This window comes from Etheostoma spectabile, chromosome 8 (genome assembly GCF_008692095.1).
Source record: "Etheostoma spectabile isolate EspeVRDwgs_2016 chromosome 8, UIUC_Espe_1.0, whole genome shotgun sequence".
NCBI classification, from domain to species: Eukaryota; Metazoa; Chordata; class Actinopteri; order Perciformes; family Percidae; genus Etheostoma; species Etheostoma spectabile.
The window spans coordinates 1,446,549-1,471,364 of NC_045740.1; the positions used below are offsets into that span (position 1 = coordinate 1,446,549).

At 40.9% G+C, this 24,816-nt stretch overlaps 3 protein-coding genes and 1 non-coding gene across 9 annotated transcripts in view; 1 reads left to right on the forward strand and 3 right to left on the reverse strand.

Annotated features, from left to right (window-relative positions):
• Positions 1–2,096, reverse strand: part of LOC116694049 (Golgi apparatus membrane protein TVP23 homolog A) — a 3,467-nt gene extending 1,371 nt beyond the window's left edge. Inside the window, exons 1-5 of one of the 3 annotated variants that reach the window (XM_032523477.1) lie at positions 1,938–2,096; positions 1,739–1,821; positions 1,262–1,406; positions 1,007–1,096; positions 783–911 (exon numbers count right to left, since the gene is read on the reverse strand). In XM_032523477.1, the coding sequence (XP_032379368.1) occupies positions 783–911; positions 1,007–1,096; positions 1,262–1,406; positions 1,739–1,818 (444 nt within the window). In that variant the 5' untranslated portion in view covers positions 1,819–1,821; positions 1,938–2,096. The other 2 variants (XM_032523478.1, XM_032523476.1) reach the window with 2 other exon arrangements.
• Positions 2,097–2,250: 154 nt separating this feature from the next.
• trnar-ucg (transfer RNA arginine (anticodon UCG)) lies at positions 2,251–2,323 on the reverse strand. The gene has a single exon. It is a non-coding gene; the product is annotated as a tRNA-Arg (tRNA).
• Positions 2,324–2,441: 118 nt separating this feature from the next.
• polg (polymerase (DNA directed), gamma) lies at positions 2,442–12,472 on the forward strand. 2 transcript variants are annotated; one of them, XM_032523475.1, is made up of 23 exons: positions 2,442–2,583; positions 3,175–3,772; positions 4,056–4,251; positions 4,452–4,619; positions 4,738–4,884; positions 5,030–5,109; positions 5,241–5,423; positions 5,521–5,663; positions 5,827–5,950; positions 6,248–6,472; positions 6,586–6,703; positions 7,693–7,776; positions 8,024–8,137; positions 8,235–8,395; positions 8,483–8,536; positions 8,637–8,754; positions 8,846–8,981; positions 9,147–9,393; positions 9,513–9,635; positions 9,792–9,960; positions 10,250–10,458; positions 10,557–10,717; positions 11,463–12,472. In XM_032523475.1, exons 2-23 carry the CDS (start codon positions 3,201–3,203, stop codon positions 11,525–11,527), a joined length of 3,597 nt encoding a protein of 1,198 aa, XP_032379366.1. In that variant the 5' UTR covers positions 2,442–2,583; positions 3,175–3,200; the 3' UTR covers positions 11,528–12,472. The 2 variants fall into 2 exon arrangements, with proteins under 2 accessions (XP_032379366.1, XP_032379365.1); XM_032523474.1 differs by having other exon boundaries at positions 2,519–2,668.
• Positions 11,085–23,201, reverse strand: fanci (FA complementation group I). Of its 3 annotated transcripts, XM_032523472.1 has the most exons (38): positions 23,033–23,201; positions 22,805–22,904; positions 22,628–22,700; positions 22,361–22,491; positions 21,616–21,769; positions 21,409–21,466; positions 21,160–21,201; positions 20,463–20,586; positions 20,285–20,370; positions 20,061–20,193; positions 19,881–19,961; positions 19,655–19,791; positions 19,353–19,533; positions 19,145–19,232; positions 18,896–19,026; positions 18,748–18,818; positions 18,513–18,627; positions 18,244–18,366; positions 17,924–17,992; positions 17,718–17,819; positions 17,444–17,632; positions 16,901–17,022; positions 16,640–16,801; positions 15,372–15,551; positions 15,097–15,263; positions 14,928–15,004; positions 14,501–14,617; positions 14,380–14,431; positions 14,170–14,297; positions 13,932–13,997; positions 13,735–13,831; positions 13,427–13,611; positions 12,859–12,915; positions 12,723–12,782; positions 12,527–12,601; positions 12,245–12,340; positions 11,978–12,079; positions 11,455–11,705 (listed from the first exon to the last, which is right to left on the reverse strand). In XM_032523472.1, the coding sequence occupies exons 2-38, from the start codon at positions 22,895–22,897 to the stop codon at positions 11,643–11,645; spliced, it is 3,987 nt and encodes a 1,328-aa protein (XP_032379363.1). In that variant the 5' UTR covers positions 22,898–22,904; positions 23,033–23,201; the 3' UTR covers positions 11,455–11,642. The 3 variants fall into 3 exon arrangements, with proteins under 3 accessions (XP_032379362.1, XP_032379363.1, XP_032379364.1); XM_032523471.1 differs by having other exon boundaries at positions 11,085–11,705; positions 22,805–23,200; XM_032523473.1 differs by having other exon boundaries at positions 19,881–19,958; positions 22,805–23,199.
• Between the last annotated feature and the right edge of the window lie 1,615 nt (positions 23,202–24,816).

Consider the following 24,816-nt stretch of genomic DNA (forward strand, 5'->3'; position numbering starts at 1 on the left):
ATTTCACAAATTTCAGTATGACACATTATGCTGTGAACCGTTTAAATCTGAGCATGAGCAACTCACAACTGCACTTGACTCACATCAGGCAGAGACAGAATGTACGGTTTTTGTGCAGGAATTTTTCATACTTTCTTTGTGTTCATCTTTACTGTATGTTCTGTTTCCACACAAAATCAGCCCAAATAAGTCCTCCTTTACTGTATGTCCTGCTGTAACATTTCAGACTCAGAAGGTACCCAAAGTGCTTTACAACAAAGCCATAAAACAATACATAACACATACAAAACATACAGATTCAATTAAAAGTGCTGTAGTGGTGCAGCGCTGCAGGACATTGAAAGCCTTCCAGAAATGCATAGAAAGGAGCAGACAGAAGGAGGACACCTAAGAGACAGTATTGCCCTAGTCAGCTGTTCACTTTGACTTTAGCCTAAGGTAGGTTTAGAACATGATGTTATCTGTTCTGACATATAGTGTGAAAGCATTTGCAAATTTGTAAGTAAAATTCCATTGTTTTGGTCTTAGTTGAGGTTGTTTGTAAAAGATGTTCAAGCATTTTAAATTTTGTGTTAACTGTATGCATTTTGTGTCAAAACGACAAGAAATGTGTTACTTACGTATAGTCTAAACAGACAGATGTTGTGCAAACTGTGTTAAGAGTTTAGGAAAGTTGTTATGTAAAGTATTGAAAGAATTGTCATAGCAATTGTAAAAAAAACTGTATGTGATGCGCCTCTTCTGCTTATGCAGAGCATGCACACAAGCAAGATGTGTCTCACCAGCCATCTAATCTTCAGGGAGAAGAGGGAGGTGAAGAAGAAGAATGTCCATATGAGAAGACAGACGATGAGTCCCAGCCAAAATATCCTTGCCTCTGCCTCTGTTCCAGTGTTTTTGCCCTGGGAGGCCTGCACACACACAAATACACCCGCACACGCACACCCACAAATGTTTAATGTCCCCAAAATGCTCCTCCACACTCGAAATGGCAACAATGTCTTACTTTTTTGGCTTCAAACACCCAGAGGCTCTTTCCATCCTCATCGATCTGATTCCACCAGCGTAGGCCCACCAACAGCCGGCCAGTCACATTCTGAAACAAATAAATAAAAGGAAAAATGTGAGTAGGCCTAATCTAAACCAGTGAGGTGAAAGACAGGGATTAATCAGTAGGCTACTGAAGTGCACAATATGGCAAGAAAGGCATGAGGCATAGGAAAGTAAGGGGAATTAGCTGCTGGCTTAGTTGACCTCTCACCTTGACAGACCAGAAGTCAAAAGAGAGCAGAGTGATGATCAGCACAAAGCACGATGCAAAGTTCTCGCTGATCCAGTCACAGAGCAAATAGGCGACAATGGCAACCACCCGGAAGAACAGGTGAAAAAAGGAGGCAAGGGGGTGTCTAAACCAAAGGCACATGATTAGAAATAAAGAAGAGCCTCAAATGTTAATAAAGCACATAATTAAAGCAAGCAGAGACAAATTTGTTGTACAGCAAATTAGCACCTTTTAGCATATTTTAGCTTACTAAAAAAACACATGTGAGAGAGCATAACTCCAAACAGCCTCAACTGTTGCGACTTGTTTACGACGTTTTAAGTGATTTTAATTACACTAAGTTGGCATCCATCCTTTTAAAATTGTATAGGCGTATTAGTCTATGATAAAAGCAAAATAGAAAGAAAAATGTGCATGACAAATTAGATCGTTTGACAATCTTGTCCAGCATTGCACCTTATGACTGCGCTTCTACGCGCCCTCTCCTGCTCGTCAGCAGCAAAGTCCAGCTCAACATCCTCCGTATCATCCGCCATCGTCTGACAAGCAACGACAAAACACAACAGCATTAAATCATCCCAGAGCACCTAATACCTAGCTAATACAATACAACAAACACTAGCTACATTTAGAGAGCGACAGAAAATAGGCCTACCCATTGGTTTTAGGGTCGTAGATGTGTAAAGTAAAGCCTAGTAGCCTCCTTTTACGGGAACGCGAGGCTGTTTTATAGGGCTGGAATAAACCAGGTGTTGCAGTGAAATAAGACCGACACTGCATCCTCAGTCACTGTACTCACATCCACATCAGTGAGCTGGGCTTAAAATTACTTCAAGGTAAAGATTTCTCTTCTTAACGGTACAATATTGACCCTTCTCGCATTGCATTGAAGACAGATAACGAATGTACATTTTGCTGAAAGCAACAATGAGGCGAGATATTATCCACATTAAATTATTGCAAAAGAGCGACCGCGGCAGGACTCGAACCTGCAATCTTCTGATCCGAAGTCAGACGCCTTATCCATTAGGCCACGCGGCCTTAACATGGTATGATTCAAGGCATATCTTTACTTTAACAGTTTTATTTCAGGACTTATGATTGGTCCATTTTGCCCCTTTGGGCGCAATTTGTTTGTATGGGTACAAACCATAGACTGTATATATATATATAGATATTAACGGTCTATAGTGCAAACCGATGCAGTCATCCGGTCCGCTTGGGGTCGCTAACGCCTCGTCTTCTGGCTTTGGTCTTACCATCCCGGCGTGGGTTGACTATAGAGGTTGACATGCTAAATTGTAATGAGAACCTCATTTGTTGTGGACTTATTTAACACATATTTTGGTTGATTACTTTAACGTTATACCTCACAATACAGATCGGGTGAGGTGTCTTTTTTGCTTTTGGCAACGGTTTATTTAACAAGCGCAGTATTAGACAGCTAGCTATAGTTATTAAACATATGTTAGCAGGTTGGTGGTAACGTTAGCTTATATTGTTTTTAACCAAATAAATGACTGTTGTGCAAGTGGAACTTAACGTTACCTAACTTTACTGTACTATGCTAAGTTACAATAGCTAACTTTCTCTTAACGTTTTGTCTTATTATTGTTGAAGTTCGGTGATAATAACTTTTTGAGTGAGTTAACCTTATCTGAGGGAAATATTTGTTCTTTGATCAATACATTTTCAGCCATTAAACAATATTGCACTTTCAAAATCATGTTGAGATAAAATCAAACATCGTTATATCTAGAAGTTGTCTAGTACCTAGATGCAGCTGTATTTCAATTCCTAGTTTGTGCCTCTCATTACATTGTATGAGAGACAAACAGGCTAAACTGTATCATGTCAGAAAATTGATTTTCTCAAATGGTTGTGTCTTTCAGCTCTAGTGTGAAGTCCTCATGAGGTGATGCTGCATGTGTTGCGCTGTGCTTCACAGAGGACTCTCATCTCTCTACAATGGAGGTGTTTACGCTCCCTCTACTCCACCAAGCCTCACTCTCTTCAGGGCGAGGTCTCCACAGAAACCCGCCTGAACCCCCTTAACATTCAGATGCTGTCAAGGAACCTACACGACCAGATCTTTTCGGCGCTGGAACCAGAGTACAAAGAGGATGATGTGGAGCGCAGCATTAGGCATCTTCAGAAACATCAGCTGTGGGGGAAGGGTACTTCACTGTTGCCTGAAGTGGAGCTGAAGCTTCCCCAAATGTATGGCAAAAATATTGATGAGCACTTTCGTATCTTGGCCCAGAAGCAGAGTCTTCCCTACCTCGAGGCTGCCACCAAGCTGCAGCTGGCTACGCTCCCTCCCATGCCACAGGAATGGAGCTGGGAGGTTGGATGGACACGCTATGGGTCCAATGGGGAGAGTCAGAGGGTTGATTTTCCAGAGGAGTCGGCACTGGTGTTTGATGTGGAGGTGTGCATGACAGAGGGACAGTGTCCCACACTGGCTGTTGCTGTGTCTCCCACTAACTGGTGAGGAACAAGCAAGAATTCTTAAGATCGTGTAAAGTGGAGAAATGCACAGAATGGCAGTAAACTGTCAGTCTGTGCACTGTATTGATTTGCTTTATTGTGGTGTGGCTCTATAGGTTGAGTTGTTTAGTTTAATAGACAGAGGATGGGTTTCCATTGTCCCACTAATGCTACCAAAGCTTCTAAAAACGTACAATTTTGTGTTTGTAAAAATGGGATGTGGATGTAAAAGGGCAACAGTTAGATTTTTATTTTCACAATGTGTATTTTTGTCACTTGCCAGGTACTCCTGGTGCAGTAAGCGTCTTATTGAAGAGCGGTACTCCTGGTCAAACCAGTTGACCCTAGCAGAACTCATCCCCTTGGAGACCCCTATCAACTCTGCCCGCCCACCCGGGGGACAGTGGAAGGAGAGGCTCATAGTAGGCCATAATGTCAGTTTTGACCGATCTTACATCAAGGAGCAATACTTACTAAAGGTTTGTATTAAGAGGGTGGTGTGTCTTATTTGTTTTATTACAGAAAGTTTGTTTGCATCTTTATTGTATGATTTATTGATCCTCGTTGTATGAGTCAAACTAGTAAAAATGCAGAAAGTAGCGTGTACCTGTCTGTGTATGACATTACAGTTTATGTACTGTAAACTCCAGAGAAAAATGTGGGTTTTCCCCCCCCAAAGGGTTCTAAGGTACGCTTCATGGACACCATGAGCCTTCACATGGCCATCTCTGGGCTGACTGGGTTCCAGCGCACACTGTGGATGGCCAATAAGCTGGGTAAAAGGAAGGGTCTTCAGGAGGTCAAGGAACACATTAGAAAAGCTGGACAGAAAAGGGAAGGTCCAATGGTTTGTGTCCTTTTTTTATTCACCATATTTCAGCTACAGCATGTATTATTCTTTTGGTTAGGTTAGTCACATTTATTATCAGCACAACTCAATGTGACGTGATTTTTTTTGTGTTTAGATTGGCTCCTGGGACTGGGTTAATATTAGCAGCATTAATAACTTGGCTGATGTACATGCTCTGTATGTGGGAGGGCCGCCACTGCAGAAGGAGGCCAGAGAGACGTTTGTGAAGGGCAGCATCATGGATGTCAGGAACAACTTCCAGGTCAGATGTTCATGCCAAATCTTGTGTCCGAACATCTGTAATCAAAGGCCAAACGTATTCATATTACGTTACATTACAGTCCTCTAATGACTTGCATTCATCGTGACGTACAGACAAATGCATTTGGCTTTGCTGACCTCTACAGGAATTAATGCAGTATTGCGCCATGGATGTAGAGGCCACACATCAAGTCTTCACAGAACAACTTCCCCTCTTCATGGAGAGGTCAGACAAACCCGACTAAATTTGTTTTATTAACTTTCATATATATATATATATATATCATCCAGCCAAAAATATGATTGCATTGACCACAATTCTGCATAAAAGTGCTTTCTCTTTTTTCCTTTTATCAGGTGCCCTCATCCAGTGACGTTTGCAGGAATGTTGGAGATGGGTGTGAGCTACCTTCCTGTCAATCAGAACTGGGGACGTTACCTGGAAGATTCTCAGGACATTTACGAAGAGCTTCAGAAAGAGATGAAGAAGTCTCTTATGACTCTAGCAGACGATGCCTGCCAGCTGCTGCAGGATGACCGGTGAGAATTGTACTTCAATAACTCCAAGAAATAGGTGCTTTAAAGTGCTTTGTATAAAAAAAACCCACATTGTTTCAATGTTTTTTGTTTTTTTAAGATACAAAGAAGACCCCTGGCTTTGGGATCTTGAGTGGGATGTACAGGAGTTCAAGGTGAAGAAAGTAGCAGGCAGCAAGAAGAAACACTCCAAAAAAGCAGTTGAAACACAAGCTGCTACTCCTCTTCCAGACTGGGAAGAAGGTATGAGCCCAGATGTACATCTACCCCACATTTCCAAAGGCAATGCTATATCTCTTTGTTTTTAAGATAGCCGTTTTTAGTTCAAATATTATAACAAGAATGCAAAAAGGCAACAAAAAACAACAACTGATGAGATGATTCAGTTGAGTGGTTGCCATATTAGACCCAGGTCCACCCTCGGAGGAGCAGATGGAAGGTCCTTGCCCCAGCAGGCTGGCTGTGGAAAAGCTGAAGGAAACGGTGAATCGACTTCCTAAGAGAAGACAACATCTGCCTGGACATCCGGGGTAAGATATCTCCCCAAACACCACCGAGCCATTTTATCTTTCAGTTTCCACTGACATGACAAGTCAGTCCTACACTTTACTTTCTGGTACAAGTATTACATTATTGAATATTTTGTTAAGTTTATAATATTTTAATGCCTTGTCAGTTTTTTTTTGTTTTTTTATTCTCATTCACTTATCACTCATTGATTTTAGCTAATGGTAACATATCGTTCGTTTTGTATTGTTTTTGTCTTCTATATGTTGGGGAAAAAAAATGAATAAAGAGTCCTTTTCTCCTCTTACTGTGTCCTATAGGTGGTATCGTAAGCTGTGTGAGAAGATGTCTGAGGAGGAGAGCTGGTCACCTGGAGCCAACCTCATCAGTCTACAGATGAGAGTGACTCCTAAGCTGATGGGCCTGACGTGGGATGGTTTCCCCCTGCATTACACAGAGAAACATGGGTGGGGCTACCTGGTACCCGGACGCAGGGATAACCTGGTATCTGAGGAGGAAAGTACAGGGCCTGTATGCCCACACAGGTACTTAATACATTCTGGCTATGCCATCAAGACATGAACTATATAATTATTTCTTTTATTTTCACAGCATAGCAAGTGTGGGTGTTTATTTAAGCATTTGTTTTGTCCCACAGAGCTATTGAGAGTGTTTACAGAGAGTATTGTGAGCAGAACAGTAAAGTGCGGCCTGAATATCTGGACTGCAACCCTTCAGATGACCTCATGTGGACAGACAGCACAGTGTGGGCAAAGGTGCAAACGCTTGTCCTGTAATTCACCTCTTTCTTGTGGTGTTCACAAGGAGTTCTCTTTTTCATAAATATCCATAATTCCGCTTTTTAGAACTCATACAAAAGAGATGCTTTTTTTTAAACTTGAAATTGTTCATCATAACCATAGAACAGTTAAGTGATGAAGGTGATTCTCTGTACAACCATTGTTATAGACCAGAGGTGTCAAGTAACCAAGTACAAATACTTTGTTACCTTACTTAAGTAGAAATTTTGGGTATCTATACTTTACTGGAGTCTTTATTTTACAGCAGGTCAGGTTAGGTTACTTTATTGGTACCCGTTGGTAACCCAGGTTTACAGTCTAAGAGTCGGGACATCCTTAAAACCTTGTAGACCACCACATAACACTCAACACAGCAAACAATAAAATGTAATAGAGAGCAGACCTTTTACTTCTACTCTTTACATTTTTATGCAGTTGTCTGTACTTTTTACTCCTTACATTTTAAAAACAGCCTCATTACTCTTATTTCAGTTTGTCTTGTTTTCATTCCAGCTCGTCACAAAAAAACCTACCCCGATAAATTGCGCCATCTGAATAGAGTGAATCGGATGCCTCACAGATTCATGCAGTTTTGAAACCAGTACTTTTACACTTTAATTTGAGTAAAAAGCTTGAGTTGATACTTCAACTTCTATAGAAGTCTTTTTAAACCCTAGTATCTATACTTCAACCTGAGTAACGAATGTGAATACTTTTGACACCTCTGTAATAGACCAACAGGAAAAGCGAGTGGCTAATGCAGCATGACGTCCCATGATGCATTCACCAAACAGTAATTTGGTTTGTGGTAACAAAAATAAAGGGCTCAAGGGTTGAATCCGTCTTGAATCATTTGACCTGGTGTTGGTGTTTCATCAGTGCTACTTAGAAACAATGATCACACCCGGGGGCTCTGAAATAATACAATATGAGGACATAAGTGTGTTTCTTAATTTCGCCTCAAGGTGGAGGAGTTAGGTTCCCTGGAGAGTCTGACAGAGGAAAATGGAGTTAGAATGACAAAAAATGGGGAGAGGAAGAACAACCTGGTGAGTGAAATGGTTGTTTTCAATAACAGGTGCTTTATGACTTTGTATCATTAACACTTCTTAAAACTGTATTGTACCCTTTAATTGTCTATTTTTCAGTTCTTTTTACAGCCTTGTTAATATGGAATGGTACCATCTGTTCTAACATGCAGCGTGTTATGGTTTTTTATTCACATGATTATTGATTTCACTGTGCTATAAATGAAAGTGACTTATTGTGATTTGTTACATTCTGTATCAACAACAGTCTAAAGATCCACATGATGTCCAAGAGAAGAGTCACTGCCATTATCACCATGGAAATGGCCCCTACAACGATGTAGATATCCCAGGGTGCTGGTTTTTCAAATTACCTCATAAGGTGAAGTTTCAGTGTTTACCTTCAAGTTTCCCAAATAAGTAGCATTGGCACATTGTCACTTCATTGACTTACTTTCCTCGCCTCACGTGTGTTTCAGGATGGTAATCACAACAATGTTGGCAGTCCTTTTTCAAAGGACTTCCTCTCCAAGATGGAGGATGGTACTCTCAGGGCAGGACATGGTGGAACCAATGCTACACGAGCCCTGGAGATCAACAAAATGATATCCTTCTGGAGGAATGCCCACAAACGTATAAGGTACCTTGTCAGTTTCCACCATACTGTTGTTCATATTTTTGTCATGAAGATGGCAAATACATTTTGCATTTAACTGTGTCTTTATAGCTCTCAGATGGTGCTGTGGCTGCGAAAGGGAGAGCTTCCTCGTACTGTCAGCAGGTGCGTCTGGTGTATATCAATAGCTATCCTGTGTTTATTTATCAGCCATATAGTAGGGAAAAAATTATTGTATTTATAACAACCTTTCTGTCTCCCAAAGACACAAAGGGTTTGATGAAGAGGGCCAGTATGGTGCCATATTACCTCAGGTTATCACTGCTGGAACAGTCACGCGTAGGGCTGTGGAACCCACATGGCTGACTGCCAGTAATGCACGGGTAAGAAGCAGTGCCGACAAAGGAAAAAAAACAAAAAACATTGCACGTCTGAGATTACTAACTGTAGTTTGTATGGACTTTGTGTCTATAGCCGGATCGGGTAGGCAGTGAACTGAAGGCCATGGTGCAGGTACCAACTGGATATCACCTGGTGGGAGCAGACGTAGACTCTCAAGAGTTGTGGATTGCTGCTGTGCTCGGAGAGGCTCACTTTGCTGGCATTCACGGTGAGATTTGTCCCTTTTGAAATCTTAAAGAGTTTTTACTTAAACACCATATTATTAAAGTTGTAGAAGACAATACACTTCTTTTTTTTAAAATATTTAATCATAGTTTCAAAAAAACGGCATTTGATGTTCCCTGTGTTCATCTTGAGTCTCTGCTGGGTTCAGGTTGCACAGCGTTTGGCTGGATGACCCTTCAGGGAAAGAAGAGTCAGGGCACTGACCTGCACAGCCGCACTGCCGATTCTGTGGGCATCAGCCGAGAGCATGCCAAGGTGTTCAACTACGGACGCATTTACGGTGCAGGACAACCCTTTGCTGAGAGGCTGCTAATGCAGTTTAACCACCGCCTCGGTCAGACAGAAGCTGCCAGTAAGGCCAAGCAGATGTACGCATTAACAAAGGGCGTACGCAGGTAAGCTCAACAAGTTCAATAGTTGTGTGTTCAGATAAAGATTGTATTTTTAATTGGTTCAGTTGTTTGTGCAATGTTGAGCTCTAGTGCTACCCATTTGTGTTTATATGTTTCACCAGATACCAGTTGTCAGAGGAAGGGGAGTGGCTGGTTGATCAACTGGGTATAGAGGTGGAGAAGGAAGAAAATGGAAGTGTCACACTCCAGGAGTTGCGGAAGATCACTAGACTTGTGTCACAGTGGTGAGGGAGCCAGTGAAACCTCACACATACATCCACAGACAATTGTCAGGATCCTTGTCAGGATAGGTTTTTGACTCACACAACAAATTATTCCACGTCCTCTCGGTTGCTCTGTTCCTTCATTCTCTGTCTTTCTCTGTTCCGCAAACTCCTCAGCTCTCGGCGGAAGAGGTGGGATTTGGTCGAGAAACGCCTGTGGGCTGGAGGTACAGAGTCAGACATGTTCAACAAGCTGGAGAGTATTGCTCATTCCGCCCATCCAGCCACTCCTGTTCTAGGCTGCAGGATTAGCAGAGCACTGGAGCCCAAGGCAGTTAAGGATGAGGTGAGGCGCTGCTGATCAGTCGGACAGACCAACTCTTAACATTAATCTAATCAAAATGGTGGCATTCAATTAGCATGAGCAGCCAAAGCTGTTTTAAAGAAATGATTAGCATAGAAATGGAGGCTGAAGAAATGGAGATATGTCTTTTTTTCTAAATAATGGATTAAGTGTACTGTATGTTGTATAGAGCCCGAACTAGATGAGGTCCAGTTTTACTGCTAATGGTCTTTGAACCACAGAATCTCCTCTTTGTATTTATAGTAAGATGGTGCCATATATCTTTTGTCAGTTCATCACAAGCAGAGTGAACTGGGTGGTCCAGAGCTCTGCCGTGGACTACCTACATCTGATGCTGGTGGCCATGAAGTGGCTCTTTGAAGAGCACGACATCGACGGTCGTTTCTGTATCAGCATCCACGATGAGGTGCGGTACCTCGTTTGCAGCGAAGACCGTTACCGAGCAGCGCTGGCACTCCAGATCACAAACTTGCTAACAAGGTCTGCTTGCAGCTTAGTATTTATTCTTTGCTGTCATAATGTTCGCTATAGAATAGACAAACTTGACAGCTTCTGAGTGTGTGCTTGTGTCCCTGCAGGAGTATGTTTGCCCATGCGTTAGGCATGCAGGACCTTCCCCAGTCTGTAGCTTTCTTCAGTGCAGTTGACATTGATCTGTGTCTGAGGAAGGAGGTCACCATGGACTGTGTGACCCCCTCCAACCCCACAGGACTGGAAAGAAGATACGGCCTACCACCTGGTGAGTTCTGTATACTATCATTTCTTCTGTAGTATGGAGTATATATATATATATTCTACAGATGTGATTTAAACAATTTGCATAAAAATGCAGAAGGGTAAAAGGATCAAAGCCCTGCAGATATGAAACAAATCATTTTGTGTATATTAAAAGAAGTGATTACTTTGAAGGTACCTTAAACACAAATTAATGAATAAAATATTGCTGAAAAATTGAAGTAAATCCACATGTCTCAGTCAAAATATCAAACTGTCCAACTATATCAAAGGTATAATGTACAATGTAGTTATGAATACAAGGGAATGAATTGCAAAGGCTTAGTAAAATTCAATGCAAGTCACAATATAAGAAGCAGTGTTAAACAGAATAAGAAAGAAAATATTTATTTTAAAACAGCACTTGATATAAAGCTAGGTTTTAAATCTCTTCAGGATGCATTTACGTGTATTGGAAACCATAGGTGCCTCTTTTCCCCTTTGTGTAGCCAAGACTGATGAAGTAGTGTCATCTTAAGTACTACTATATGTAGTTACAACTGTACTTTGTCAAAAACGGATGATCTAAATTGGATTGCTAACCCTTGATAGATCTTCAAACAATGTGAAATATAAGTTACAGTTTTGACATTGTTCAAAAAGAACAGATACATTGACAGTTACCGTGTTTCAAAATACATGTCATATACAAAATACATTTTTCTTTTAAACACAACCAGTGTTAAACAATGCATGCAAACTTTCCACAGGTGAGGCCTTGGACATATACCAAATCATTGACATCACCAAAGGCTCTCTGAACAAAGGAAGATAGCACTTTGTGGGCCAAGTGACTGTTAACCAGAACAGCTGTTCAGCAGCTGGCCAAGTTCAAAATCATTGAAGAATCTGGAGAAGTGTGGATCAAACAAAAGGCACAGAGGCTTAGCTCACTGTTTTCTCTTCTTCTGTTTGGGTTCGTGTGTCTCTTCTGCATCGTGTGACTCTGTGCTCTAAAAGGAATGGAAGAAGAAACACACTGAGATCTCAGCCATCAGAGGACTAGTGTGTTCAGAGTAGTTAAATGTGCAGAGCACTTCAATGCAGAGCAGATGCATTTAAAAAAATATATAAATACATATTTGAATAATTAGCTCAATCTGCATAATTAAACAACTCTTCTTTATTGACTAATGTAATGTAAGAAAAAAAACAATTGCACTGTGAATGTAGAAGGGAAGATGGACCTTTGGACCTGCTAATTACAGTATGAGATTGCACTTACCTCCTGACTGTCGTCCTGTTCCTGCATGGCTGCGTCCAGAGAAGCAGCATTTATGCGGAAATCTCTTGAGGTGCTCAGTTTCATGTACTGCATCAGATTTACCTGGACAAACGTACAGGTGTTGATGAAACCCTCAGTATGAGTAGCCCGACTGATAACACAGCACTAACAGGGAGCTTTCTGTATTTTGCTCAGTGGTCTGTTCTGTAAGTCTCTTTATGTAATCATATTTTGTCAACTACCTCAACCAATCACATTCTCACATACCTTTGACTTCTTTGAGAGTGTGATGAGGTATTTCTCATACTGCTCAATACTGAAGACCACATTAGGGATGGCTTTTGTCTCACGCAGGAGTTTTGCCTGCCGAGAGAGAGAAAAAGAACAGATCTAGATTAGAATTGTTTTATTGATTGTTTGAGGCTCAAAGGTTTAGTTGTACAGTGTATCTATACATTTTTTTTATATAATAAAAGAAACAATTGCATGGTTTAACTCAACCACATTAATCATAACAAGAACATAATTATAGGAGATAAATGTTCTTACAGAGGCAGCAGTGTTCACTTCATTCCTTTTCTTTTTCTTCTTATCATCTGCACCTCCACTACTAAATTCTCCACTCTAATAGAGAAAAAACATCAACGTTCCCTCATGACTGCACAGTCATAATGAGAAATTATCATTTGTCTCAACACCTGGAGCTTTGGCAGGGACTAGTCTACAGAAGTGGACTGAGTTGTACCTGTGCATATGTGATGAAAGAGTAGCACTGTGGTGTTAGGTGGGAGCCCGACAGTTTGACCTGCACAGAAAACACTCCGTTAGCATGACATCAGAATTACTAGAAGACTGAAACCAGAGAAACACTCCACACTCACCAGCTTTTCAAAGCGTGCTGGCAGTGCACTGTGCTGGCTGGAACACACCTGGATGTACTAAAAACGACAGAGAAATTAATGTCAAACTTGACTAGTCTCGCATTGCCAAACCTACCTCCAAAGTGCTGCAAAGGAGGGTCTGGTTAATCCACATAACATACCGGAATGGGAGAAAAATGTGCTCTGGTTTATTGGCATTTCTTTAAACCAATCACTTGGACGGAGCAACAGTGCCTCTGCAAAATAGCCTAGGGAAGAAACTTGTTCTGGTGGAGCGTGTGTGTTCAAAGGTTGTTTAAGTCATGCAACAGAAAATTTAGATTGGACAGATAGTCTGGCTAGCTGCCTCGATTTGCCCTGCAGAGATCTGAGGAGCAGTTAACAATAGTCCTCAAATCAACCGGAGTTTAGATTACCAACACAAGAAAGCGGATAGGGCCGAAATGAGGGACATCATTGGAAATTCCGGCGGCACCTGAACAATCCTGGAAATGAAACATCCTCGATTTTGACTTAACTAGACAAACTTTACATTCATACCAAGCTCATAGAGTGGACAAATACGCACATATTTGACCAGGGTAGTGAGGATGGTGTATGTGCGACTCAGTTCTCTCAGCAGTGTGATTGTACAGGTGCCAGGCAGCAGGGCTGTCTGGACCAGCTCATTTAATGCTGTCAAAAGAGTCCCGAGCTGCAGCGTCACTGCTTTCTCTATTGGATCCTGCTGGCCTGTTGTCTGGGTGGCCTCCCCTAAACATCAGGGACATCAACAACATCACAAAAGGTTTAGTACCATTCCCTGAAAGAGATGTATCTCTTCTCTTATCAACTCTCACCATCAATCCAACTGAGCATCAGTGAAAGGCTTCTTACCAGAACCAGATTTGTCAGATGCCGTCTGGCTTTTCTTTCTGGCAATCAGCCAGTCCACTTCATCAAGCACTCTGTCAACCTGAGACAAGACCAGCAGCTGGGGAAAGACATTAAAAGGTGAAAATGAAGATGGTGAACACACTGTGCAAACTGATTCTGAGACATTGATGCTGAAGCAAATTAGAAGCTTCACTCACTGCTGCTGTGGTTGCAGTCTTCATGTTGACAATGGCAAAGTGAGACTGTTTTTCCACCTCCACATCCTGACCATACAGGGAGAAAAGTAATGTAAAAATTGAGATATAGAATAACACAACCCATACTTAAATCACTATAAATGACTTGTAGCAACAAATGCCACATACTGCCTTGCAATTGGTTTTGAAGGTATAATGCCAAATTGCTTGAGCTTTGAACAGTGCCACTGTGTGTTACCTGATCAATGTCTCCCAATTGGCTGTGGATATCTTGGCAAAGTTCCAGTAACAGACTTACAGGACTCTTATAAAGAACATGCAGGTTGAAGAGAAGAGAGAGCAGACCCTTGGAGAAAGCTGAATCCTCTAAAAGATAGAAAACACAGATCTCAAAACCCATCTCACTGTAGCTAACATGGATGCAAAGATTAATTAAGCAGTCACTCACCAAAACTGGTCTCCTTGCAGATTTTTACAGTCCACGTGATCATCTGCACAAACTGTAGATGTGTTAGTGGAACAGGTGCTAGAGAGTTTGTTGTATTATGTGCATGTGAGAGTACACCTACCTGTTGGGAGGAAGGCTTTAGCTGGCGCGAAAGCACACTCAAGATGCTGACCAGCAGCTGAGCCTCTTTGCTGTTGAATTCTTCCTCACCTCCACTTAACTGTGTGAACAGCGCCCTCTGGTGTCCGGTACAGAAAATGTGATTTTAGTGTCGGACAGTACTTGCTACATCCAAAACACTGCTGTCTGAAAACGGGTTTGTATCCCACATATCAAATGACTCCTGCAACATGTTTTTAATGAAATATTGTTGTGTATCTTAGACACATTCTATCAAAAAAAATTAGTCCGGAAATATATTAAGCCAGATTTCTAAAATGGAAGCCGTGGATAGGCTGGATTTAAACTTTTCCATCAGAAAATAAAGGTTTGAATTTTAACCTTTAAAATAAGCAGTGAATAACCAAATCCATTCTGTATAGATGCACCTGAAACTGTCGGATGTAAAAGAAGTTCATCTCTGTAGCGCTTCCATCGTCTGGCTCGGCACCGTCTTCTGAGATGTCTGCGAGAAACACAAAATGTTATAACTTCCTGCGTACTATTTAGTGCAAAATTCACTACTTTTACAGTTGTTTTTTCCTGTGCATGTCTAACCCATGGTGGAGAGGAGCTGGGCCATCCTGTCTGGAAAGCGCTGCTGACAAGTTGTGAAGATCTTGAGCAGACCTTCCAGACACAGCAGGGACAGGCTGGAGCGCTTCTCCTTCCTCCCCGCGTCTTCTACAACGCTGGGGATGTTGGTGTAACGCCACATCAGCACACTGAAAAACGCAAAGACAGAACTCTTGGTCAAACAATGTCATAGACAACAAAACCATCAACCCAGTCTAACTAAATGCTATTATTTAGGTAAGCCAAGGGATTCCGACCTTGTCATGTCACAGAGGAAGCGGAAAGTTCTGTCTGTGTTCTGTCCGTCTGGGCCATCTGTGTTACCAGTTTCCTCCAGCTCCTGGATCTTCTGTACAGCCACGTTTACTGCATAACGCACAAATTCTCCACTTGATCGAAGCACTGAGAGAGCCTCCTCTCTGCTCTGAGTACTGTCTCTAAAAAGAAAGAAATGCATTGCTTGTTACATTTTCAGCAAACAATCCAATGGTGATTCACCATTTACAGCTTTTTCCAATTGATAACACAAGTTTGACATGCATAGCAAAACAATTTAAACGGACAGACAGAGAGCAATACCTCTAAAAGTCTAAAGACATTTTCTGCTTTACACACACTTTTCAATTCAAAATGGCACTTTTCAATGCACTCAACACGGTTCTCTGCATAAAATGCAACAATCTGACAAAGTCACGTTTGCCATTTCAAAACACTGCCATTCAAAATGACACCACATGTGCTAATTGGCTAATATATGTACCGCCTGGCCGAACACCTCAATGGTTAATTGTTACCACTTCAATCAGGATGTAAGCACTATGAAAAGACCACAGGTGAGCACCTTTTTTCTATATATTTTTTCTACATTTTTTTTTTATGAGCATATTTATGTTCAGTCTAATGTAAATATATCTGCTGTACATTTGTTACACTGACTTGTTTGGTTAACATATGGACATATCCTGAGAGATTTGTGATGATTGGACAATAAATATGTGATTTACAGTAAAATGTGTTTGATGCCACTCACCTAATCTTGTGCTTGTAGCGCCGTCTAGTGGTGTATGTATATAAAACTGGTTATATCTGGGGTACATATCAGAACATACCCTGTGAGTTTTGTGATGATTGGTCTTACGGTTGCTAATTTGTGTCCATTTATTGTCTAGAGCCATGCATTTTGTGAATTGTGTAAATTATTTCTGATAAAACCAGCCTAGTTTGCGAAATTGTGTTTTAGCAATTGGAAAAAACTTTAAAGAAATAGTTTTAATTTTTTTAGTCAATACTGCTCTTGATTTAATGCACATTTAGTTACATAGTATAATCTGCTTAGTATATGATTAGTATATGGTCCTTTTGATTAATGTAATATAAAGTGTACAATGAGTGCATTCTCTGATGAATACAGTATTTATAAAAGCTGTTTTCATGATTTAATTTATTAAAATGTGATCTTTGTATTCAGACAGAGCCAGAAGGTGTAACAGTAATCTATGTGAACATAGCCACTGAAAGCAGTTACCTAAAGAGCACGGTGAGGAGAGTTGATATGAAGCCCAAAGAGAGTAAACTGCGGGGAGTCTTGTGTGAAGGTACTCGACCCTTTCCGGATTTCTCCTTCAGGATCTCAGACAGTTTGTGGTAGCGGTTGAATAGCTCCATGAGCTCCTCAAAGCGGGTTTTACTGCAACGCACATAGGCAAGCACACAAATAAGAAAAATGCACCACTTTACAACATTTCAGCTACAACGTCCTAACCATACAAAGAGAGGTGGTTGTTACCTGTAGTTGGCTTTGATGAAGTTGTACTCCATAAGGATCTCATACACTCCCATCACCAGTACAGCATAGATACTATTCTTCACCCCAACACTAGATCCCATGGAGAACTCAGCTGACTTGTCCTGATTAACACACAGACAGTACATGGCTAAAGATGATGCTTCCAGTGCCACAACAACTGGCAAGTGTCGGGACAAGCCTGGAACATAAAGTGGAACAAGGAAAGAGGAACACTGGCAATAGAGGACATTGGATACAATTTAAAATGAAAATGTTCATTAATTCATTCTTAGCTATATATGCTTATTTGCTTTATGCATGCACATTTTAGGATTCCCATATTTTCTTCGACCAGACTACGCATTTTATCAATTGTTAGTGCTTGCCATCTTACAGACTTGTGCAGGTCACTGAGACACATGATTAGTAAGACCAATTAAATGTCAATCACGACTGTTGACAGTGAAAGTGGAGGAGTAAAAGACAGAGCCGAACCTTTGAAGACTATAAAATACAGCGTGTGCTCCTTTCTTTAATGCATACCAGTTCAAAATCCTCCAGTTCACTCTTGATCATGCGTCTTGTCATGCTCTCTAAGATCGTCTGTAGTTCAGACTGGTATCCCTCTTCTTCCTCCTCCTCCTCATCGCTGTCGTCATCTTTGGGGTTGGCCGTCCGGCGCATGTTCTGCAGCCACAGCAGGCAATGTACAGTACAGCTCACCAGGTGGGCCTGAAATGGAACGAACACTATTTATAGTAAGACATTAACACAGCAAAAATACAGTCACAAAAATGCTCCAATGCAGCCGGAGTACCAGTGGCTCCTGGAGGTAGACTTGGTCTCCGAGTGCTGTGATGCACGGTTCCAGTTTCACTGGGGGCAGGAGGTCTTGTTCAGGCTCGTAGTACCGCTTCAGCTAAGGATACAAAGACATGACACTCCATGGCTCTCTATGTTATAGATAACATGACAAACAGGCTATTGTAACTAACCCAGTATACACTTAATACACACACATACCTGCGAGAACAGTGTCTGCATGATGGAGCTTGCAAGTTGAGAGTTGCGACGAAGGACTTCATAGAAACCCTGAAATAGGCAAGAAAACATGTCACACCCTAAATGTTATCTGCATTACAGATTAATCATAAAAGTGTCAAATTACGTATGTTGAAGTTTTTTTTTAGGATTTTGTCTGAAGCTGAAAGATGTATGCATTATGCTTAAGGTGGAGTAAAAGAAATTGAGCTTATCAAGACTATTAATCATTGTTAATTATGGTAACATATAGCAAAATCAAAAGCAACTCAGAAACACGGCATTAAAACAAGAGCTCTAACCTCATAGAGCATGAGGCGCACATCAGCCTGCTGGCCGAGGCAGCGACGCAGGCTGCTGAGGATTTCCAGACAGAATGCTTCATTAGCAGCAGAGTTATAACGAGAGTGAACGTCCACTTGGATCTATTCAGGGGTTCAGGCAGACATATATTACATGACAGACCATGTTTAAAATTGCACATGGTTTTCACAGCTGCGGATGTTTAATCAGCATCCTTGTTGCACACCCATCTACAGAAAGACCACACGTAGTCTAACTGGGACTGTACCTGGCTAGTGGAGATTGCCTGGCTACACTGGCTCGAGGCCAAGCTGCCCAACACTTTGAAGTTTTTCAGCAGCAATAAGAAGCCAGTCACTGCAGACTTCCTGCCGTCCAGTTGGCTAGTAGAGAGTCATATAGGGGGATAACAATGAAAACAGCTGCCAAATGTGTTTACTAAAGCATTATTCATTAAACTGTACTGATGAACCTCATCTGATTAAAAGCAAAACAGTACGCACCTGGAAAACATGGCCTTGCGGAGAACTAGAATCAAAGAATCCTTCAAAGACATACTGACTTTGAGCAGGGGCTGGAGATTAAATTGAGAATGATTAAACAATCGAAACGTGTGCATGTGTGCGTGTGTGCGTGTGTGCGTGTGTGTACCTGGACAGCTTTAAGTAGACCCTGAACAGTGGCCAAGGGGAGGTATGACAGGTGGTCAAATGTCTCCGTCACCTTGGAAGATGACTCCAGGAGGATCATGGGAGCAGAGACCACGATGTCAGAGAAAAGGTCTGTTGATAAAGAAACAACATTGAAAGAAGGAAGAAAAACAAAATCTAGTCTCTAACTAAATGATTAAGACACTGGTGTACAACTGGCAACTGGGACTTATATCGAAGGTTGTATTACCTAAGTAATGATTGACAGGTGAGGCTGTCTTTGTGACCAATCGATTCAAGACCTGCTCCAGTATCTCGCCTCTGACAGGCTCATGCATCTGTTGTAGAAGAAAGACACATCTTCCAGTGAGACAATACAATATAATGATGTTGTCAATTATCAGTAATTTACATTTTGATAATTCTATAAAATAATAAAAAAAATAAACAATTGTTACCTTAAAGCCCTGCAGGAGCACCTGTCCTCCCAGCTTACATGCCTGCTGAGTGGGGGTACGGGCTATGGTAGTAGACCCTTCTGTGGTCTTGCCAAATGGTCCAGGTTTGGGTCCAAATGCATCCATAAGGAAGAAGCCCAGCTGCACCAGCCCCTGGGTCACATGATCCCAACCAAACATGCTGCACAGGCGGAGGTGTAGAAATGATTTGTAAGAGGATTAACTATAAACATTGTGTTTGTGATAGATGTGAGATGATAAAGTAGTGTATCTTTGCCACCACAGACAGCTGATGCTCTGACCTGTTTTTGACTGTGTCCAGTATCATCTGAGCCACACTGCAGTGCCCATGCAGGAGGTCCTGCAGGAACTTTGACGCCAGCTGCAGCTGCTCATCTTTGAAGCTCTTGACAATGGCCCCTTTTAAAAGGTCAAACACCTAACCAAATCAGGAGGTTAAAAAAAAGTAAGTTAACAGAAAAGATAAAATAAAAATAAAAACTTAAATGAATATAATATAATGAATACCTGCTCTTCATAACGCTGGATGCGTGCGACTGAGAGCAACAGGGCAACACTGAAAGGGCACAGATCTCCATAGGATGTCTGCTGAATTGCAATTCAAGAGTCATGGCATACTCTCCATAACAAATGTTATCAAACTTTAAAAAATAATTTCTATCAACCAACACATGAGTTATACATAACCTTAAAGGATTTGAGGAACTCCCTCCCGAGATCATGGTTGAGTCGTACAGCAAAGACTATGTGGAGGATAGCCGTGCCCTCCACGTGTCTCAATTGGTCCTGTGGAATGGACTGAACCTCTAGATCCAGGCTCCTGAGGAAGGAACAAAGAAAAAACAACAATCAGTACATGGAAAGTAGGCAGTATGATTTCGAGTTAATACAGTTGTGTATGTGCCACTCACTCTCCCTGTTTCTGCTCCTCTTCCTGACGAACGTCTTGCTCTTTAAAATAACTGATGATTCCATCCAGTACCTGTTTCTTACAACCCTAACAGAGAGGCAGGGCAGCCATTTTAGATCATTTAGACACAGAGGCAGACATGATTGTTGCTGCTCTCTCACACGCGCACCCGCACGCACCTTTGCAGATAAAAGCAGCAGTTGATAAACCAGTGGTGGGATCTCCTGCAGATCCAATTTGGTCAACATCCTCAATACTTTCTCCACCAAAAACTGCAGCTCCTCTGATGACAAGGGCACATCCCTAAAATCCAACAGACACAAAAAACTACTGACTAATGTTACATGCCTTGAGAGGCAGCCCAAGAATCAAGTTATAGCAGTTCTTTTGTGTGAAAATAATAGGTATAAGCACTCATTTGTCCCTCTCGCAGTAAAGCTCATTAATGAGCAATAATGAACGTACGACTAGGAATTTTTTAATGTACATCTGTGACTGTGATGGATGAAAAGGATGAATGAATGAAATTGTTTTTTTGTTTTTGAAGTATGGCTTTTATCATATTTAGTATAGAAAATCGTAAATCTGCAATTTGCACAGGCCCTCGAGTAGCCCATATGTTGACTGTACATTTGTCTTTTAATTGTTTTTAACCCTGTGCTTGTCGTTGTGTCTGTAACTCTTGCAGCAAAATAAGTTACTCAATGTCCAAAACAAATTTCTCCGTAGGGAGACCAATAAAAGTACTTTGACTTTGATGAAACATTATTATATTGCTTTAAACATTATTAAAGCAAAACAGGTCCTTCAATAAACTCTTATTATTCTGTGGGAGACTGAAGGGGTCTGAGGATGTGATTGTCTGATAGGTGTTACCTGAACATGGTCGTCAGGTGGATGACACATTGCGGGTCCCATCTGCATGAAAATAAATACAAACATTCAATAACTCATATTACTATTTGTTAAAGATCCATATTAAATGGTTTGGGCTTAGATATTTTGTCTCTCATTGGGGGGGGGGGGACATGATGTCGATAAGCGCTTGTGTAAAATGCGGTCATGGACTCCTTAAAAACTCCATGGAAAATTACACACCTACATACTGTAGTTGGATTTCCTCACCTGCTTGAGCAGAGGCTGTTGATCAGCTGTTTCTTGTATTCCTCGCCACTGAGTTCACCTACAGTTATGATAAAATAATAAGCAACCACCAGCGACAGACATTCTTCATATTTTAAAATGAGCACCTTGTAGATTACCTTTCTAACGAAGGGCTGATGTTTTTGATAAAAAATGACAAATTTACCAGGGCAACTAACTTACACTTACCTTTGCCATAAGACAAGGCTTCACAGGCTGAAAGGGCAGTAAGCACAGTAGGAAATAGCTCCAGGGATTTGCCACTGCCCATTTTTCCCACCTTAATTGCTTCAACAAAAAGAGATGCCAGTTTTGCAAGAGAGGGTCCAGGCAGCGTATGAGTCTGTGTATAACATTTAGGAAGCAAAATGGGAATTAGAAAGATACATCTGTCTGGGCCATGCTGGACATATGAACAAAAGGAAAGAGACACGGGGTGACAATATGTAATGACATTTTTACAATGCAAAAGAAAAATCTAAAACTGATGGGACAGCAACTCAGTAAATCATGTTGTTAAAAAAAAGTAAAAGAAGTTGACACAAGATGAGACATCTAGGAGGCTGTTCCCAGACAATGTTGTTTTCATCAGTAAGTGTGTAATAACACATTTAAGATATTTTAGCATTATGTTGATGACATATTAACCCCTATTGATAACCAAATAGCATCGGGCAATGTAAAGAGCTCAAACAGTCATTAGCATTGACAGGTTATTTAATTTCTCATTCACAGACTGATAGTTTTTAAAAACAGTACAACAAAAACCCTGCCAGTTACAGTACAAGACTTGATTTTACCTTTTACATGTCATTCCTTGTTTTTGCCCTCTGACAGAAGAGGAAACTTCTTTTAATAAATTCCACTTGTAGTGGTGTCTTGTATTAATAGATAATCTAGAAAAAGCATCATAATCAGGCTTTTTTATTTTTACCTCCAGCATCAGAAGTCCAATGATATCAGCTGCCACCTCAGTCTGAAGATCCCCTGACTCACAAAGAGGGATGCAGTGTTGATAAACAAGAAGTCTGCGGTTCGACCCTTCAGTGGAACTCGGTGTAGAGCCTTAAAAAAAGAGCACACAATGCAGGTCACAAAAACGTTTTTTTAATGAGTCTGAGGTATGAAAGTGTAAGTCGAACAGCTGTGTTGTGATCTTTAATATCACTAACAGCAGTCGGCACTGTGTAACGTTTCTTACCTTTAAATATGCCTTTAATCATGGCTCCAACCTTCTTGCCCTTTAGTGCGTAGTTCGTAATCCCAGTGATTAGCTTTAGAGCAGATAAAAGAGGGGGGACATTTTCATAAACCAACTGACAGGATTTTGGTAGTTTTTGACGCATGATATGTAATGTGATGGGCAACTTGGCGCTACCTGGTCATTTGTAAAGGACGACAGGCACTTCTGAAGTTCCACGGTACTGTCTCCGTCTGACAGTAGGACGATTTGATCCATTTCAGCCTTCATGATCAAGCTGCAGACAGACGTAGGCGGCTGGTAAACGCTGATGAATTCCCGTTGGTTGTCAACCTCAGCGACTCTGTTGTTACTGTAGCTAAATATTTAAATGTGACAAAAGAAGTGCACAAATGAAGGGTTTACCTCTGCTTGTCAATATTTGATAGGCCTATATGACAACAATTTTATTTCACAATTTAAACTAGCTAGCTAACTAGTCCATAATGAAAAGGCAAAGTCCTCTTTGGTAACCTCCCCCTGTACGGATTTTCCCGCCAGCGCACACTTCCTGTTTTAATTCGTGGTTGCCACGTTCGGCTAGAACTATCCCTCAATAACAGTATTTAATTACACGTATGAAAGTTTGCTTTGGAAAAGGAATGACCAAATCAGAAAGACAGTGAGTGATTCGTGGCAGAGGAAGTCAGATAGATATCGATATAGATAGAAAATATCAAAGGGAGACAGTATTTCAGCAAACATAAATCAATTAAGGTGAGGAAGTTTTCTATAGGGAAGTCCAGAAGAGAGTAGCCTGAGTGTTTATTCGAGATTAGATTCGGACATATGTGATAAAATCAATTGCAGATAATTATTGTTTGTTTTCTCTCTCTTTACTTTTGTATAATCCTGAAGTATGTAAAGCCATGATGTTACACACTGCGATCATTCATGTACGGTTAAAGACCGACTGCGGTCATGGACGAAGCTAATTATTAATTTACATATTTTATTGGTGCGGTCATGACATTAAAAGGGTGCGGTACGCAAATTTGCGTTTCATATGATGGTGATTGAATTTCCCATCCTACTCTGCCTCTGATTGGCTGGACCTCGTTGCCTTCGTTGGTTGGATAGGTTAAAACCACATGTGAAAGCATGAGGATTGATTGAGGTATAGATTTAAATACCATGCAGAGTACGACCAAAAGGGTAATAAAAATGATCTGAACAATATTTGTGTTAAAAGGGTGTCTTCGAGGCATTCAGACATTAGCGTGGCTTTTAATGTAATAGAGGTCTATGCTAAATCTAGTTTATATAGAAAAAGTGTTAGTTAGCTAGTAAGGGTGTGACGAGATTTCTCGTCGAGGTGAAAAGTTGTCTCGTGAGGCGATGTGATGTCAGCGTGATGGAGCGTGAAATTACTATTGAAGATCCCCCTGCCACTTTTAAATCATTTGTGTGGCAACATTTTGGTTTTAGGAGAGTTAGATTTCTCGTGTGAAATTGTACAGGGCAGAAGCCAGTTGGTAGAGTTTATACAAAACATTTTGCACTGTTTGCACGTCCTTTACTGCATATAATTCATTAAAATAGTAAAAAAAAAAGTTAAATAACATTCATCATTAATAGTTGATTTCAAAATGCACCTAAATTGTTTTGCATTTTGTGATTTTTCAGTTGAATAAAAAAACTATTTTCCATTCATATATTTCATCGAGGATTTCTTTAAATTTTTTTAAAAATCTCGTCTCGTCTCGTTCTCGTGAACCCAATCTCGTGATGTGTCTCGTCTCGTGGAGTAAGCGTCTCGTCACACCCCTATTAGCTAGCATGTTAGTAATGTTGCCTAACGTTAGCTAGCTAGTTTGACAAATTCAGTCTAGTTTCAATTTCAGCTTTTCGTTAAACCTAGCTGCCTGTCACTATTAGGACTACGAACAGGAAAAAGGCAAGGGAATGCGTTTGGATTAAATGACTGCCATTGTTGTAGTTTTCTAGCAGTTTAAGCAGATTAATCCCTTTTCTGGAGTTAGAATGACATTTTTTACTTATCTCTGTCGTTAATGCAAACACGCAGTTCAGTCTAAAATGGCGGCGACTCGGCTCGGCGTCTGATGTATTAATCTGTTATTACGAGGGTAGGATCCATAGCTGGAGTTAAATACTGATAAATATTTCATTTTATAATGGTAAGTGTAAAA

Bases quoted from the DNA above. Each gene is read 5' to 3' on its own strand.
- polg (XM_032523475.1), top strand. From the start codon at position 3,201: ATGCTGCATGTGTTGCGCTGTGCTTCACAGAGGACTCTCATCTCTCTA. The intron at 4,885-5,029 runs GTCAGATGTTCA...TGACCTCTACAG, and splicing joins ATGTCAGGAACAACTTCCAG to GAATTAATGCAGTATTGCGC. The intron at 5,951-6,247 runs GTAAGATATCTC...TGTGTCCTATAG, and splicing joins CATCTGCCTGGACATCCGGG to GTGGTATCGTAAGCTGTGTG.
- fanci (XM_032523471.1), bottom strand. From the start codon at position 22,897: ATGAAGGCTGAAATGGATCAAATCGTCCTACTGTCAGACGGAGACAGT. The intron at 14,618-14,927 runs GTGCATCTATAC...ACCGGACACCAG, and splicing joins TTTACATCCGACAGTTTCAG to AGGGCGCTGTTCACACAGTT. The intron at 12,602-12,722 runs GTACAACTCAGT...TTTCTCTATTAG, and splicing joins CTTTCATCACATATGCACAG to AGTGGAGAATTTAGTAGTGG.